The following is a 19,236-nucleotide window of genomic DNA, read 5'->3' on the forward strand; positions in this document are numbered from 1 at the left end:
GCACATTTAATCAGAAATGAGGTCAGAGTTGTTCAGTTGGGAACTTTGAACTCTCAGGGTGGTCCAGCGGCAGCACACAGTGTACTGGGACATATTTTTTGGAGGGAAGAGCATGTGTCTTTCTGAATGGCGGTGTTGCCTACTGACAGGGGAGTATTGCCAGTGGAAGCCTCTTCCTGTCCCCTCCTTTGGTGGATGGAGCAAGGACCTCCATGGCAGCTGAACCTGGTGCAGCGAGGTGGAGGGACACCTCTCCCCACCGTGTGCTGGATCAAGGTTTTTAATTGCCGTGCCCCTTGATTAATTAGCCTGGGCAAACAAGGCATGTGTTTATTTCACAGGCTATTTTGGTAATGATATGTTAGAGAATGAAAAAGGAAATGCGGGATGGTCTTTCCTTTCAGCAGTAATTGGTAGTACACATCTTTGCTTTCTCTGCTGCCTCTGTGATCTTTGGCCAATTAGGTTTTGCATATTTTTGAAGCACTGCTAAACTTGTGAAATCTGTTGGAACAGAAAAAATGAATATATCAAATAGGTAAAAGGTAACAATACTGTCTTTAAGTCTTTGAAAAACTACTACCTGTGCCCAGCCTTTATGTGCTATAGTAGCTTCTAAGCACAAAATGTCTTTTTTTGTAAACTTTTTAAAAAATTGCTAGATCTATTAAAACTTTTTTAAAACACACACACACATACACACACACACACACACACACTGCTAGATCTATAATGAATCCAATCCCAGTCCGTAGCCTTTTCAGATGCTTCTGTATACAAATGGTGGGAAATTAAATTCATTGTATTTATTCAGGTAACTACAGTGAATGGAATATTATAGACATGAAAGCAAAAGGAAGGAGTGATGGAAATAATTTTTATAGTCAGTCTAGTGTGATTTGTGGAGTTTTATTTCCTAGTCATTATGGCTGTGAGACCACAAGTATGCATGAGGTGAAAGACGGGGGGGGGGGGAATTCCGAGTTCTTATAAACTTGGACATAAGACAATAGACTTTGGTAGTGATGCTGATCTCTATGTATCTGAGACCAGCAGTGGTCCAAGTATATCTAACAGGTCAAGCTTTGAAATGAAGAAGCAATAAGCCAGTGAAATGGTACTATCACCGAAACATGATTGATCAATTGAATTCTATCAGAGACAGTGGACAGTGAGATTAACTCAGGCCTGATAGGTTCAATGAGTTAAAGCATGATGTTCATTTCAGCTTCATTTCACCAGTCTTTGCTTGTGAAATTGGTCAATCAATAGAGGTTGAAGATCATATATATATATATTGGTGACCATCTTATAGGGAATATAATCTAGTGTTGTCAGCTCCTGACTCCGGCTGCCTTCAGTGGGTAATGGAGACAGAGCTGAGACTCTATCAGTGCCATCAAAATGGTCTGATATCTTCTCCAAATGAAAAGTATTTTTGGATCTCTGATGATTTATCTTTCTTTCTCTCTCTCCAACCTCCCCCCGCTCCTCACTTTGATCTACAGCAAAAGCCCATACCCATCTTGGAGAAATATAGTGATTTCTTTAGAAAATATTTGTGCAATGATCAGCTGCATACACTGCAAAATATAAGGCTTTTTTGTAATATTATCCTTTGGAAGAAAAAACAAAAACAAACAAATAGCACTTAGGAAGCACAAATAGAGCACGTGCAAAGAACTCTCCCAGTGTTTATGATTTTTAAATCACAGCTTTGCTACTTAATAGAAAGTGGCTATACTGCTTGCCAGATAAAGGTGGGAGATTTCAGGACTGCAGTGCACTTTAGCTTGTAAACAAAGCTTCCCAAGTGGTAATTAAACCAAGTGTTTCCTAGTCTCAATTAGAAGAAAATGCAGCAGGAAAAAGAATGGCAGTTTTTGTATCATGCTAATGTCTTGCTTTCAGTTTTAAAACCTGTAATTAACACCTTTGTTAGCTAACCTGCATCTTCTTATGAGGTGAAATAATTTGGTTATATTATCAGCTAATCAAATTGGAAAGTGTAGGCCTGAGATTTGAAAAATTGAATTTTTCATGAAAAAGGGCTACTGACATGGCATCATATCCCATTGTTTCTTTATTTCTTAAATTAGCGTTATGAAAACCACTTAGGAAAATATAAGACTACTCTCATAATGTTGTTTTATATCACTTATTTCATAACATCAGAAAGGAATTCCTTATATCTTATTCTACTTCTTTGTTCAGTGGTACCTTGGGTTAAGAACTTAATTTGTTCTGGAGGTCCGTTCTTAACCTGAAACTGTTCTTAATCTGAAGCACCACTTTAGCTAATAGGGCCTCCTGCTGCTGCCGCGCCGCCGCTGCATGATTTCTGTTCTCATCCTGAAGCAAAGTTCTTAACCCGAGGTACTATTTCTGGGTTAGCTGAGTCTGTAACCTGAAGCGTATGTAACCTGAAGCGTATGTAACCTGAGGTACCACTGTATTTGGCTTTTCCATAATAATAGCAATTTCAAGTGGGGGACAAATATATAAGATTTAAAAATGCTTTTCAGCTACTAGGAAAAATGCATTTCCTCTTAAATAATTGCCTTCTGTTACTATCTAGAATGCTAACTGAGAGCCAATGCATCTCAGCAGCTACACTACAGAGTTAGATTTGGCTTCAGCTAGTTCCTTTTATGTGGAGCATAGTGCAGATGACCTCAAAATTGGTGCAGTCAGCAAGTGGGTTTGGGCAGCAGATTGGGTTATGCCCACTGACTCTATCTCCAGGGCTCGTCCAAGACATTTTGCTGCCTGATCTCAAAGACAATATGTACATTCCATATACAAAAGACAACTAGAATGGCAGTTGAATCTTACCTTGCACAGACAATCTCCAGATTTAGAGAGGAGAAAGCCACATAACTGAGAAGGAATTAAATAAATAGAATAAAAAAATTGTAGAGTTGGAGGCACAAGGGATTCACAATTCACATTATCTCGAGTTATGGACAGCTCCTTAGCCTTGATTCTCTACCTAAAAAGTGGAGATAACAGCTGCCAAGTGAGGACAAGTGCAATAAATATTGTAAAATACTTTGCAAATTTAAGAGCAGCATATGAATTATTGGTAATTGTAGTGCACCACATGTTTTCATGAAAAAGAGATTTTTGTTGCATGAGAAAGTTAAGTAACTGACATTATTTTGCAGACATTAAACAATGTACATCAATCACATGAATCACACTCTCCAGTAAGCTGTTGGAAGGCACTACAACCTGCCATTGCCTCTTCAGCATCCTCCAGTAAGGCTGGATTTAACAGTACCGCAAGCTGCAAAACTGATCCTTAGTGGGGAGTGGTGTCCCATCCAGAACAGGGTGAATGCCAACTAAACCAATAGACCAAAAACAACTTTGTCTTATCTGGTTTGAGCTTCAGTATGTGTGGTGTTGATTAGATCAATCTGCAGCTATCTGAAAATAGTGATAGATTTGTTCAGAAGAGTGGCTGGCCTTACATGGTAAAAGGAGTATCACTCTTACTGCTAGAAACTTTTCAAGTGTTATGAGTGGCTAGCGCTTGCAGCACTAGCATACATTTGGGATTTGGTCTGATCTTTTATATGGTCTAAACCACAGAGCCTAGGGCTTGCCGATGAGAAGGTCAGCGGTTCAAATCCCCATGACAGGGTGAGCTCCCGTTGCTCGGTCCCTGCTCCTGCCAACCTGGCAGTTCGAAAGCATGTCAAGTGCAAATAGATATATAGGTACCACTCCGGCGGGAAGGTAAATGGCGCTTCCGTGCACTGCTCTGGTTCACAAGAAGTGGCTTAGTCATGCTGGCCACATGACCCGGAAGGTGTCTGTGGACAAACGCCGGCTCCCTTGGCCAGTAAAGCGAGATGAGCGCTGCAATCCCAGAGTCCGCGACTGAAATGGTCAGGGGTCCCTTTACCTTTATATGAATTTACCGTATATGACTTTGTAAAAAGCAACCTGCCTTGAGACTTAAAGATGATGTGGGATGGACATTGGAATGGATATGACTACAATCCTGCGCCCACTGACCTGGGAATAAATCCCATGGAAATAATTGAAATTTCAGGGTTTCTGTGAGGTCAAGGCTGCATGACTGCACCAGCAGAGCTGATTCATGTCAGTGAGCCTATGCAGCCTCACCTCACTACCACTTAGCCTTGCCTTTTAGCCACATCCAGATAAACTGCAGTGATACCAGTGTTGGGAGGATGGCTCCATGTCACCACACAGACTGCTGCTGATGTTATGGAGTTGGCCATCTTCCTTATTTTTCTCCAGAGGCCAGCCATATTTGAAGGAAGTTAGTATTAGCATAGTTCTAAATAAGCAATGTTACTAAGGGCAAGTTTATGCAACAACTGTGAAGGCTTGTGCTCTGCTAGTGGAATTTTCAACTTTTTGTTTTAGAGTATCTTGTATTTATATCAGGTAATGAATTGCTTTTGCAGCTTCACACCTGCTGCTGCTGCTGTTGTTTTGCAAGTACACTCTGCAGCAAGTCATTGATGCAATAACAGTGCTTTAGGGCTTATCCTCACTTACCTTTCCTCTGCTCTTTCCAGGCACAATCTGTACTCCATGTACAGGCTCCATGTTCCCATCCTTTTTTGTTTTGCTGCAGAGCTTTTCCCACGAAAACCTGCTCTCTAAAGCTGAATTGGAGCAAACGGCAATCCGTAGAAAACTATAACAGCTTGTTCACTCTGATTCAGCTTTAAAGAACAGGTTTTCTTGGGGAAGCTCAGACACTGAGCTTTAAAATATGGACCTTTGTCTGGAAAGAGACAGGGATAAAGTACTGTATTTTTCGCCCCATAGGACGCACTTTCCCCCCTCCAAAAATGAAGGGGAAATCTGGGTGCGTCCTATGGTGCGAATGCAGGCTTTTGCTGAAGCTTGGAGAGCGAGAGGGGTTGGTGCGAATAGCAGCCTGCTTCCCGGAGCGCTGGGTGCGCTGAAAGCAGAGCGCCCGGCACTTCGGGAACACATCCGCAGCCTAGTCAGCCCTGCGGGAGTTCCCGCAGGGCTCCCCACGCTGCGGATAGCAGCCTGCCGCCCGGCACGTAGCGCGCCCTGAAGCAGAGCGCCCCTCGCGCCGGGCAGACATCGGCCAGCCCCACAAGCTCGGGGACAGCGGGGAGGCGCAGCGCCGCCATCCTGCTGTTCCCCGACCTGGTTTTGGGGGAGAAATAAAGGAAAACATTTTCCCCTTTATTCCCCCCCCAAAAAAACTAGGTGCGTCCTATGGGACGGAGCGTCCTATGGGACGAAAAATACGGTAAATATAGATAAGCCCCAAGTTGTGGATTTATATTGGATCATTCACACATTGTTTCACTTTATGAGTTCTGCAGTGGTTCGGCAGTGTTGCTACATTATAGCCAGCTGGAGTGGTGCTCTTACACTACTGCACAACAAAAGCAGAAGAACGCACCCCCCCCACGCCGAACATTTGTGTTATAACAAATTACAATATTTTAGCAAGTAACTATGGGGCATGTATCTATTGCAAATGAAACAGTGTGACTGCCCCCAACTTTCTGTAGGAGCAAACAGCGTTGAAAGTGTGATCACATATAGCATCACCAATAATATAGTAAGCCCAAATAATGATGCATGCTCAGTAAAAACTGGTGGGTCCCTCTCCTTGGCTTCAAAAGCAGTTTGCCCCGCAGCTGTAAAGCTCCTTTGCTTTACTAGTTCTTTGGATCAAGGCCTGTGTTTACCGAAAAGTAAATCTCCCTGAGTTTAATGGGAGCTTACTCCTAAATAAATCTACCTATGAGTATAGCACTAGTGCTATTGCCATGGAAGCATGTTTTTCCTAAGTGATGGAATGACTGGATGAATAATTCCTTTACCGCTCCCTGGAGCATATTTATAATTTAAACTGTTAGAAGTCTGCCAACAGTATTTTTAATTATCAGAGATGTTCTGGTGTAGTCAAACAATGTCTGATGGTAATGGTAATTATCTCACATTTATGTGAGAGTTGAAATGAACTACCATGGGAACTGAAAATTTGACAAATTCCCAGCATTCGTGTGATTGTCAAATTCAAATCTGAATTGTCACAAATTGCTCCAAATAACACAGAACTTTGATTTTTGTTACAAAATTTGTGTTTTGGTTGCAAAACCCAGTTTTTGAGTTCCCGAAACTTCAGTTTTTGTGAATATCAAAATGTAGCATTAATTATTTTAATTATTTATAGTGTTATTTCAAATTTAACATTGAATTAATTTCAGGCTTAAGTCTGTATACTTACAGTAGGTCCTAAAACTCCTTTGAATGTTCATTTTTCGTTATACCTGAAATACTTATAAGAACAGTCTTATCAATAGCTTATTGAAACCTTCCTAAGGAAATGTAACAAGCTTTAAAAGCACATCACAGTAATGCCTAGCAGTTTCCTTCGTGTCAGATGATAACTTATTAAACTGCCATCCTTTTATATTAATTTAAGTCAGAATTAATATTACTATTCCTGACTAAAATTTTTAAACTGTGTGCAGGTGCATGACTGTACACATGTGTATGGGTATCTATAGCAGTTGGTGTGGAAGGTAAAGTTTGCAAAAATAGGCACAGTCTGAAACTGGTCAGCAATGTGACACTAAGCATGTGATCAGCACTTGTCTACTTGGTCTTTGCTTGGTGACCCTCAACTTACATGGGGGCTATGTTCCAGGTAGGGCATAAAGCCAAAATTGTATAAAGTCAAAATATATTGGGTGCAATGTCAGGTGGGTTTTCCAAAGTCCCCCCTACAGAGATCTGCTCCTTTCTGCCCCCCTTTTTTGCAAGGCGCATAAAGCTGACTGAGTACAAGTAAAAAGCACTTAAGCTGTGAGTTAGCTGTAGCAGCTAGACCTCCAGCTGTGAATCTGGACTGCAGCATGGAAAGATAAGAAATTTTAACCCTTTGTTCCTACTTCAGTCATGATCCATATTTGGGCTTCTATGGCTACTTATTGGGGGGGGGGGAGGAAATGTCATTAGTATCAGGGGCAGCTTTTTTCCTAGGGAAATTGGCAGTTGAGGACAAAGGAGGATCAGTATCAAGAGGACTGTAGTTAAATCTAATCTTCACCCCCCCCCATTGAAACACCATGATCTGAAACCAGAACTGGTCCTTTCATGATAAAAAAAGCATGCAAGAGACAGTCACATATTTAATTGCATGTCTAATTTGGCCATAAGGAAATAGGTCTGTCTGTCTATTTCGTTACCCGCTTACCTAGTTAATACATGTGTAAAAAACAGAACAAAATGTTGGCTGGGATCTATTCAGAGAGATGAAAAGCAGAATTATTCCCAAAATGGCACCTGTCAAATGAAACTGAATTAAAGAATTAATTAGGAAATATCTCACTCTGAGAAGGCCATGTGTACTCTCAAAGCAATTTGTATAACTGGATTGAGTTGAAATAAAGCCGGGAACAAGTGAAATACCCCCACAAAAGCAAATCAACTATTTCCCTAGATTTGAGCAACACGTGTGTGACCATTAATAATACCTTGCATGTGTTTTTTTGGAGCTGAGACAAGCATTTTGAAAGGGGTTGGAAACCTGTGGCTCTAGGGCTGCCTAAAACCTTTTTTATGGAAGTGGCAAGGCGGGGGCAGGGGAGGTACGCAAGGGGAGTTGCCAATAGAAGGGCTCCGCCCCCACTCACCTTTGTCTCCAGCCCTGGCCACTTTTTGGTCCCAGTCCTGCCATTGTGTAGTTCCCAACAGCTTACTTCTGAGGCAATGCAGCAGGGGGGAAAAATCCATTGTTCACCTTTGGGTTTGAGAGCTGGAGAGGTTGACTGACTATTTTCGTAAGATATTTCTGATAAATCTGCTATGGAAATTGCAGCCACGTCTGAGAAATCTGGTGAAATACCTTTATTATGGAGGGTGTGTGGTCTGACTGATTGTACACTTGGAGCTACAGCTCAGAGGTTGAAACTCATATTGCCTAGGTGTGAATTCTGTTCCCTGTCCCAATTCTAGTTACTTTTTGCTTAGAACAACAACAACATACCCCTTTACACAAAACCCACTCACTAGAAAACTTGGTTCTCGCTGCCTTATTATGGCATTGAGTCCCATTACACAGACAACAAATAATAATTCGGTGGTGTGACCCCACCCAGTACTGCTCACATGATGCTTTCCATTTCACTATTTTTTATACAATATAACTCCATCTGGTTCAATGAATGCATGGAAAATAATAAAAAGGTGACTGACTACCAGCTGCTGCAGGCTTGCCATTTGATCATTCCTATGTTGTTCAGTAAGCAATAGAACTGTAAATTCTAGGTAACTAATCAATTAATGTATTAAGCCTTGCAGAATTATTTTCATCCGGCCTACTCAAATTTAGTAGATTTCAGTGGTACATACTTCTAAGAAAGCATGTATAAGATTGCAGCCTTTGGGCACCTTTCCTCATGATTACACCTGTGAAAAATATGCCTGAACACTATTCTTTCTAAATGGAGATATCTACAAATACATAAATACAAAATCATTGCATCTGATGAAATGCTCCCCCCCCCATGAACATCCTATTGCTGCAGACAAGAGTTTATTTACCTTTCCAAAAAAAGCAGTGATTTACTCCCACATTAATTCAGCAATAAAGTACTTGATTTCTGTGCTGTCTGCACTACTGTTTCAGTGAGAAATAAACTACTGCTGTTCCTCTTTGCTTTGCCCATATAGCTGAGAAGCAAGATGTTGGCTATCCCATAATCCTATTCAGTAAACAAGAGAGCCTTTTAAAAGGATACTCTACCCATCTCTTTCTGCCCAGGAAGACAGGAGTAGTTACACTATTGCTGAAGTGTCCACACCATCTATTAGCATTTCAGGGGAAACTGGAATAAATTATCGCTGAATCTTCTAGCAATAATTTAACAACTGCTAAGCAGACGCATGCAGTAGTGGCAATCCTACAAATATATTCAACAGTCAATCAGCGGTAAAGTGCCAGGCTGTCAGAATGCCTCCAATGTTTTGGCTTCTTCATGTTTGATTTCTTTTTCTTCGATTCTTAAAGATTGTGTTTAGAAGCTAAAGCAAACAAATATACTGGAAGCAACCAAATGCAAGGAGAGAAGACTTAACAGTTTGGATTATAGGACCATGTATGGAAGCGAGCCTATAATCCACTCTGTTGCCAAAACCTGATGACAAGACCAACCTGTGCAAACTGGTTCACTAAGGAATTGTGGCTGGGGTTGTGATTTTTTAAAAATACAGTGGTACCTCAGGTTACATACGCTTCAGGTTACAGACTCCGCTAACCCAGAAATAGTGCTTCAGGTTAAGAACTTCACTTCAGGATGAGAACAGAAATCATGCTCCGGCGGTGCGGCAGCAGCAGGAGGCCCCATTAGCTAAAGTGGTGCTTCAGGTTAAGAACAGTTTCAGGTTAAGAACAGGCCTCCGGAACGAATTAAGTACTTAACCTGAGGTACCACTGTAAACAGACCCCTGTCCCTTATCCTGTGCTTTAAAGAACATTTTGAAACACAGACATTTACAGCGTAATCCTAAACTTGTCTACTCAGAAGTAAGTCTTGCTGAATGCAGAGGGACTTACTCCCAGATAAAGTGGGGTTAGGAGTTCATCATTAGCTATGCCAGGAAAAGCTCCCACAAATACATATATATATGGCAGGTTGCTGTTATAGACACAGGGGCAAGGGCAGAAAGTAGTGGCAGGTGAATTTGTGGTATTGTTGCAAATGGCTTGGAAGCAAATGCAGCAGCAATTTGTTCTGATGTCATTAATCCATTGCCATGAGATGATGGCTACTGGTTTAGATGGCTTTAAAAGGGAATTAATACATTTTAATGAAGGGTAAATCTGCCAATGGCTACAAGCCAGGATGGCTATGTGGAACCTCCTGGATCAGAGACAGTACTGTATTATTTTTCCACTTTTACTCTAAAGAACTCAGAGAAGCTCATATGTGGTACACAGGCTATCTTCCATGCAAGCTAATCAGGTAGTCAGGCCTGATTGGGTTCAGCGGTAGAACTGCATCATGTACCTTCTGGTCATATCCCAGGCCTCAGGCTGTTTCAGCTTCATAGAATCATAGAGTTGTAGGGTTGGAAGGGACCACAAGGGTCATCTAGCCCAACCCCCCTTCAATGCAGGAATAAATGTGTAAAGGTAATTTGCTCAAACTTCAACTCACATTAATAATGCATTCTGTATGTGTATAACTTTAGGTAATTGATGAGTGTGCTCCATGAAAGTAACTGAAGGTGCAATGGATTTCAGTAAAGTAGAAGCAGAATCTTTTTGTTTCCATTTCACCAGAAAAATGTAAATGCATGACTTTTAAAGCCCAATTGCAAATAATATTGGTTTAACCTGAAATTTTAAAACAAGCATTTCCATGCTCTGTTACCTGGTCGTTTGGAAACATGCAGCCTCCTACCAGACTTTTAATTTTATAAGCTATGGTTGATTAAACCCAGCACTCGTTCTGCTAGACATGATATAATTTGGGAATGTGGGGAAAAGATAATCTGCTTTTTATATATTTGGACTTTTCCGCCCTCTGTGTGCCATAATGTAATTCTTACACAAGTTCAAGCTTCCCTCAGTGCAAGTACCTGAACAAATTACCTTTTTGTCTCAAGCTAGCACGGTGAAAACTGAACAAAAGTAAAAACAATAGTTATTATTGGTGTGTACCATCAGTCTCATGCCCACATGTACAAGATCGCCACAGAATCCACAGATGGTTTTGTGCCGTTGGACAAAATTTGAACTTTGTGATTATGTTGCCTGGATGTTTGAACAAGGTCCATTTATCATACCTTAGACCAGGTGTAGCCAACTTCTATATTTTCAGGGGCTACTCTATTCTTCAAACCAGGAGGAGATGTGGCCAGATCAATCAGTTTTGCATTCATACCTTAGATATTTATCTCTTAAATTGAAGCAACAATGCTTCATTACTTTTTAAATGTAGACCAAGATCTAGCAAGAAAGAAATATTCACCACCACCCATACCACATTTTAGCCTCCTGGGGGAAATTGCAGTAAATATTTTTCCCTGAAAAGAGCCCAGGTTGGGTATATGACTATATATAACTATGTTATATTAACCATGCAGTACTATAGTTTTACTACAAAAGCAGAGCATTGTGCATTTTGGTGTTTTTGATGGATCTAGATTTTCATGCTGTTGGCTTCTATTACATATAATTAAGTATCTTCTATGATCAGCTATCCAGCTGCTGTATCATCTTAAAGCAATTCCCCATAAACTCTTCAAGGATTAATTTATCTTCTGATAAATACATAGATGTAAGCAAAGGTAACAGGAAAATTAAACAAGATACATTTTAAAATTGAAGCTGCCTATATTTATATTTTTTTAATGTTATGCTGTTAAAAAAACAAGAGAAAAAGAAATTGTGATTATCACTGTAATAGCTATATATCTGTTTCTGTATTTTTTTCCCTCTTGGAAAGGCATTCAGGAGTCTCCAGTACCAAATGGCCATTCTCTTCCGGGTAGAGACTTCCTCCGGAAACAAATGCGAGGAGATCTTTTCACCCAGCAGCAGCTAGAAGTGTTGGATCGAGTCTTTGAAAGACAGCATTATTCTGATATCTTCACAACAACTGAACCCATCAAACCAGAGCAGGTAATATTTGGAGCTGAAACTAATCTGCCTGAGTTTTGTCTCCATATCTACTTCTAGGTCATCAACTCTTGTTTTGTTATCTAGTCTTTCAAATTTGACATTTAATATTTGGCACTGAATTTGATACTCTTCAGTATCTGATAATCTGTATCTGATAGTTGTTGGCATCCGTCTGTCTTGAGACAATGGAGCGAGTCTCTGCAGGTGAAGTCAAACCACTACGTTAGCAGCACCGAAGTGACTTCCCTGGGGCACAAGGTTGGGCAATGTGCATGGAGGTCCTGGGTTACCCAGATGACGTGGTCCAAAAAAAGAGAGAAAAACATCATGTTTGACACCAACTTGGCTGCAGGAGTTGCCAGAAAGAGGCGTGCAACACACCATCCAACCTTCTTAGGGATTCCACTCTGGATTTGTATATAGAGTTTACTCCTTAGCCTTTTCTTCCCCATAAGATGTATCACAAGGCAGTGGAGGTTTAAGATCAGAGTTTCCCTTCTCCTAAATTGGCTATATTCCAAGGTTGGTGAGCCCCACCTGCACCTCACTTCCCTCTATAGCATGTGCAGAAACTGCCTGCTTGACGGTTGAATTCATTATTAGTCTTGCCTGCTCAATCTGTTGGAGTCTGTCTTCACATTTCCCCCCCAAAAAAAATTATTACATTTTTATACTGCCATTCATCCAAAGATCACATGGTGTTTTACAATATAAAAGCACAAAAATACACAGCATAACAACAAACAAAAACAATACTCCTCCACTTTTTGAAAGGCCATAGATTGTTTAATTAGCCAGAGGTTTGGGAGAAGAGAAATGTTTTTGCCTGGTGGCTGAAAATATACAGTGGTACCTCAGTTTTCTAACGTAATCCATTCCAGAAGACTCTTTGAGATCTGAAATGTTAAAAAACCAAAAACTCAGTATGGAAGCCTCAAAATGGAAAACTCAGTACGGAAGCTATGTTTTTGGTTTGACTTCTGAGGTGCGTTCAAAAACCGAAGCACTTACTTCCAAGTTTATGGCATTCAAAAACCAAAATGTTCAGCAATGGAGAGGTTCGAAAACCGAGGTACCACTGTATAACAAAGGTGCCAGTTTAGCCTCCCTGAGGAGAGCATTCCACAAGCAGTGAGCCACTGCAGAAAAGACCTGTTCTTATGTTGCCACCCTCCAGACTTTTTGCCTCAGATGATTGCATGGTCTGGTTGGGAAGAGATGGTCCATGAGGTATTGCAGTCCTTGAGGTATTGCGGACCTGAGGATTTTAAGGTTTTATAGGTCAAAACCAGCACTTTGAATTGGGCCCAAAACCTAATTGGCAGCTGGTGCAGTTGGGCCAGGATTGGTGTTATATGTTCAAATACCTTGCCCCAGTGAGCAACCTAGCCACTTAAGTTTCTGAACAGTCTTCAGAGGCAGCCCCATGTACCATACATTGCAGTAATCTAACCTAGAGGTTACCAGAGCATAGATAACAGAAGTTAGGTTGTCCCTGTCCAGATAGTTGTTCAGCTGGGCCACCAGCCAAAGCACTCTGTGCCACCACGCCCACCTGAGCCTCAAGCGAAAACAGAAGTACCCCCAAGCTATGTACCCACTCCGTCAGAGGGAGTGTAACCTTATCAAGAGCAGGCAACCTCCCTTCCATTCAGTCTAGGAAACCACCCACTAACAGTGCCTCCGTCTTATCGGGATTGGCTCTCATCCAGTCCTTTACTGAAAGGCAAGACAGTGGTCCAGCACACCCTACTGCCCCCCCCCTGCTGATGTAAATTACACCACATTCAAAAGTTCAATGGAACTTATTTTCATGTGAGTATAAGATTGCAGCTTTTACATATTTTTACTTATCCCTAGGCTAAGGGGGTTTAATTCTGCCTGAATTCTGCCCTGAGTAATTCCCTGAGATATAGTATGAAAACTGCAGGATGAAGCAGATGTTTTGGCTGATGCTCTAAAAATGGAAAGTATACATTGACATAAAATTCCTAGAGTGACAGTTCTGATTATCATTACAGAGAAATGATCATCCTCATATTAAGGAGAAAAGGTTTCTGTTTAATTTATGGGTTTGCACTGAAGATAAATCTAATGTATTTGTACAGAAGCTGAAAACATTCACACAATAGTATGCTTCATGGAAATATTAAGCTAATAGGTGCTCTGGTTTTTGCACGTGTGTGAAACAGTAAAGAGTGCAATGCTTTTGTGTACCATTAGGTGGAGTTCACTTTGCCATTGTTGTTGGTGGTGATACTTTGTTAAGACTAGCAGAGCAGAAGCCCAGATCTCAGGGTGTTTATTTTTATAAGAAATGCATGAAGTTGCCTTTATCAGGTCTTCTTTAGCCCATCAACTTCAGAGTATTGAAACTGAATTTAGAGGAAGCAACATTTTGAGAACAGGCTAACCTTTTTATTGGGCCAAGGGCTGCATTAACCTTTGGTCAACAATTCTGGGGAGTAAATTCCAGTGCTGCATGTGACCAAAAGTGTGTGTGGTCATTGCATGCACCATATGTACTTACAGGACATATAGAGCTCCTTTTGCAGATCAGCTGTGGAAGGGAGTTGTTGTGCCTCTGTGCTCATGAAATTACCATTCTGGTGTCTAGAGAGGGGGCAATTTGCATCTCTATCTGACCCTTGGGCTGGGATTTAAATAGGAAGTGATCTTACTATGGGGGATATAAGAAGTGGGTTTGCCCTAGTACCAATATGCTCTTAATCTTGTACATAAGTGAGCTGGAGTTGGGGTGAACAGTGAGGTGACCAGAATTTCTTACGACACCAGAACATTCAAGGTGGTTATTTTGTTGTTATTGGTTGAGAAAAGTTTTAGAATCCTCTTTTAAACAATTGTCTGTGTTTCTGGAGCACATAACTGTTAGCTTTGACAGTACTGATCACTGGGTGGCGGTAGTGGTAGTATGATTTCAGATAGCTGTTCCCCCTTCTGTTGATTAATGCTGCTAAAGCTGATGGAAGCACCATTTTGTTTGGTGGAAGAAATCTCCTGTACAGCAGCATGCAAATGTATACATATGGGGCCAAAAATGGGAAAGACTGAAAAATCCTAAGGAAATTAGAAATGGTATGAGAGATAGAAATACCTAAAGGCTTCTGCTGTTTTCCACAAGCATTGGATTGGTCTGGGAATTTCCCATAGATATTTGCTCCTAGAGCTTACATAACAGTTATACAGTCTTATTTACCTGAATGCTTTGGAGTAATAAATGGATTTGAAATAATATTCATAATAAACTTGATATATCTACTTTTGACATGTGATGATATTTGGTTTTAATATTGGGTACCATTATGCTTACCCTAGTGGTGAGAAGTTCCACGGGTGCATTGTTTACCTGGGCTTTGTTTCCTTTGGAAAGCTCACTGGGAGGCTTATGGCATTTGTAATAGTTGAGTTTATTTACAAATACAAAGGCTGAGCATAGGTGAAACCACAGTTTAAACAGTGCAACAGACAGTCAAATCCACGACCCCACACCAGATCTCCACAAAGAGGCAGTTCTTCCCAAAAGGCACTTCCCAGAGCTTGTGGAGCCAAAAAACCACCTATCCCCTCTTAGTAGCCTGTCTTCCTTTCCAACCTAAACTGCATGGTCTATATTATTTCTTTTCATATTCAGACTTAAGTTACATCATCCTTACATAGAAAGGGGAAAAAGAAAAGGAGAGAAAGGAAAGAGCCCCTTTCAGGACTTTTCAGATATATTCTAGAAAGCACCCGCGGGCCATTTAGCCAGTAATCTCGCTAACAATAATATATATATAGATCTCGCTAATTGACCGACTTTAATCAATCCTGGCTCAGTTAATCTACTCCTGATGAAACCCCCAATCTTAGCAATAATACTTTATTTCAATATGTAATATTTGATTAACAGCGTTTGATATTTAGAACTCACCAAGGAGTTCAGGATGGCATTCAAGATTCCATTCTCTCCTGTTTTATCCTCACAACAATCCTGTAGGTGAGGCTGAGACCTAGTGACTTGGGATTGCCCAGTGAACGTCACAGCTGAGTGAAGACTTGAACCTTGGTCTCCCCAATCCTAGCCAGACACACTAACTGCTACACCACATTGACACTCTTCACATATTACATTCAAATGGTATTCATAAACTGACAGCTTTTGTCAGTTTACAGCTTGTGAGAACAGATATTTGACACTGGCCAAATAAAACAACAAGAGTTGCTAACAAGTCTAAAGACCCAGAATTTTGAGGTAAAAATTCTCTTTTTTTAAAAAATGTATTTTTGTTAAAGATTTCTTGGTTTACAAAAGTATGTCTCTTTTTTCAAGTTACATTTTCTACAGATCAGTTTCACTTGTTGAGACGTTAGGAAGAAACATGGGGAAAGAGGTGGAGGGGGGAGTGGTGAGTGGGGGTGGGGTCGTAAATTTTTTCTTTTGAAACTCAAAATTCAAATTCAGAATTCCGCATTCAGAATTTGCATATGTAGTAATACTGGGAAGTTGAGCTTACTGTAAAGAAGAACGCTGTTATAGATGTAAGCAGTGCTTCCCCCCCAGGGAACACTCACGGGTACGCAGTACTGGCACCTCTTTTTGTTGTTGTTAAAAAGTGTGGCACTTACTATAACAACTTCATGGTGAGTACCGGCACCTATTTTTCTAGAAAAAGAATGTTTTTGTTTCTGGGACCAAAAGTACAAAAGTAACTATTGTAATGAAACTTGTAGGAAGGACAAATAAACTGTTTTACGAGGCAGATACAAATGACTTTCAGATCTGTAGATCTACCTGTGCTTGGCAGGGGAACAGATATATCTATTATTCCCCTTGCAAATTTTTTAATTTTACCCATGACTTATATGTGTGTTCTTGCAAATGAAAATGTAGGATGCATCCCATTTTGTTTTCAAATGATTAGCCTTAACTTTGCCTCCAGACCGAAAGCTAATAATAAAGGAAAGTGCAAATAGAACTAGAGGGTTTTTGGTTTTTTTTAAGACACGTCTGTAACAGTTTAGTCACTAATATGTGTTTCTTTCAAGTAAAAAATACCTTTGGGTCTGTCAGTAGTTATCTTGGGAGGGGGGAGGAGGAGCAACTTCTAAATCCAGCACGAGAAAGCACATCAGCAGCAGAGAAAACCTTCCCATATTTACTCTCAGTAGACTATTAAACAGCACAAGGCTATTAATTTGGATTTTGAGTCTTCACTAAAGCCCATAAAAGTGCACAGTTGTCGAATGGAGTTCATTTTAATTTCCTTTCAATCACAGTAAATTATTCAGGTGATAAATCAGCTGGGGCAACCTCCTGGCTGTAATAGAAACCCTAATTCCTGGCTAATTATCCAGCCCATTGCTGCCAACAGATCAATACCGCTACAAAATGGAAAGGGCTAAGGCCCTGCAATGGGCAGAGTGTCAGAAAGACAGCTGGGAACAGTGACATGTGTATGACCCCCCTCAGAGTTCAAAGGTCAGGGGAGGTTAAACTGCTGTGGTGTCTCCACCCCCCCTTTAAGGAATGCATCCTCTGCTAGTTGTTAATTTAATCCAGAACTGACAATATTTTCTTTAATTTTGGCACAGTTTTACAAAAATCTACAGCTGGTGAACCCACATTGTTGGATTTCTCCTGACTAGCTATATGCTTCTAACATGCTAATCTACTAGAATGTTCATGTATGTTCATGTATATTTCACATAGCACTTGCTGGGCATTGTGTGCAGTGGAATTTGGTTGGCTTCTACAGTGTATGGGTGTGTTTGGAGTGCAATACTTAGTATGCTTCATAGTCTAGTACAGTGGTACCTCGGGTTAAGTACTTAATTCATTCCGGAAGTCCGTAAACATGAAACTATTCTTAACCTGAAGCACCACTTTAGCTAATGGGGCCTTTTGCTGCCGCCGCGCCGCCAGAGCACATTTTCTGTTCTCATCCTGAAGTGAAGTTCCTAACCTGAAGCACTATTTCTGGGTTAGCGGAGTCTGTAACTTGAACCGTATGTAACCTGAAGTATATGTAACCAGAGGTATCACTGTATACAGATAAGTGCATGTAACCCATGCCAAATAACTCAGATCTTCTGATGATGTCATTCATTTTATTTATTATATCTAACCAGAAGCGCTAATAATAATAATAATAATAATAATAATAATAATAATAATAATAATATTTTGATTAGTGGCAATATAGGAGAGTATCTCCATTTAGCATTGTTCTCCCTACACCACATAAATTCCTGGAGTTAATTCTATATCTTCCTAAGATGGCAGAGATAATATCAGAACTGGATAGGATAATCATTCTTCTTGTCCAAGCCAGGAAATTTCAGGTCTTTTTTTGGAAAAACACCTCAAAATATTCCTTCACAGCAGGAGTTTGGACTAGATGATGCTTGTGATCCCTTCCAACTCTTAACAATTCTATGATTCTTCCACCAATTTCCATGTAGCATTTGACTTGTCTTATTGATTCAAATAACATAGAGCTATCTGTTTCAGTGGCTATCTGCTTCTAGTTATCTGGAGCTTGTGGAATAACCCTTTGAAAGCTGGAGCATCCTAGGTAGCTTAAGACTCTTTTGTTCCATTCTAACCCTATCATACTGATATTAAAATAGTTGTGAACAGTATCCAACCAGAGGCGTCAGCTTTTCAGAATGACTGAGGGGGCCTGATGTGACATTGCGAGGAGCCAGGCAGCAGAACTGAATGCCCTCTGAACATTGAAGGGGCCTGGCCCCCTAAGAAAAGTTGGGGATCCGAAAGTGCTTCAGCCCTTAGGACCTGGCACCGATGTATCCAGCTAACTTGACCTCTCAGCACAAGGACTTTTGCTTGCACAACGGAATTTCCCTTCCTCCCCCAGCACTCCCTCTAAATCTGTTGTGTGCCCCGCCAAATCTCCAGAGCAGATTTGTTGGGGGCTTGAGGCACATACCTTTCAGTACCTGCTACACAAGCCCTTGAGTACAACGTTGCTAACTGGCATTTTGTGCAATGTGCAGCTTGATGGACCACACACAATATCAGGTTGTACCAGCATCAGAGGCCCACTTTGCATAACCAAAGAACATGTTTGGTTCACAACAGACAGGAGGCACTTTTCACATAACAGCAGAAACAATCATTCTTTTAACTGGCCTTTTGCCTGTGAAAATTGTGATTTACAGCCAATTCAATTGTTTTGGTTGCATTTACTCTGCAGGGATTACAGTCGTATAAATAGTCTATGAATGGTCCCTTTTAAGCATGAAAGCTGAAGCCTTCAAAGGATCTTATGCCCCCCCCCATTTCTGACAAGCTGCTTTTGTGTGTGCAGTTTTCTTGGAGGATTGTATAAAAATTTCCTACACATTGTAGCATGTTGCAGCATGTCATGTTGGGTGGCATCAGTCATATTGTGTTATGTTATGTGACAGAACATAACGCAGCATGATTGATGCAGCCTGGCATGTTGCATGACAATTGGATTATGGTAGCTGAGAAATATTATGAAAAGCATACCTGCTGGACCCATGTATGCAGCTAACAGGTTTTGCTTTTGAAAGGGTCT

The 19,236-nt window shown here is 40.7% G+C and overlaps 1 protein-coding gene across 3 annotated transcripts in view; it reads left to right on the forward strand.

Moving 5' to 3' along the window:
- PAX5 (paired box 5) overlaps nucleotides 1-19,236 on the forward strand; it is a 229,625-nt gene that overhangs the window by 80,193 nt on the left and 130,196 nt on the right. For all 3 annotated transcript variants that reach the window (XM_081176730.1, XM_081176732.1, XM_081176731.1), the window contains exon 6: nucleotides 11,496-11,671. In XM_081176730.1, coding sequence (XP_081032856.1) covers nucleotides 11,496-11,671 — 176 coding nt within the window. The remainder of the gene's footprint in view (nucleotides 1-11,495; nucleotides 11,672-19,236) is intronic.

This window comes from Podarcis bocagei (genome assembly GCF_964188305.1).
Source record: "Podarcis bocagei genome assembly, chromosome: 17".
Taxonomy (NCBI): Eukaryota; Metazoa; Chordata; class Lepidosauria; order Squamata; family Lacertidae; genus Podarcis; species Podarcis bocagei.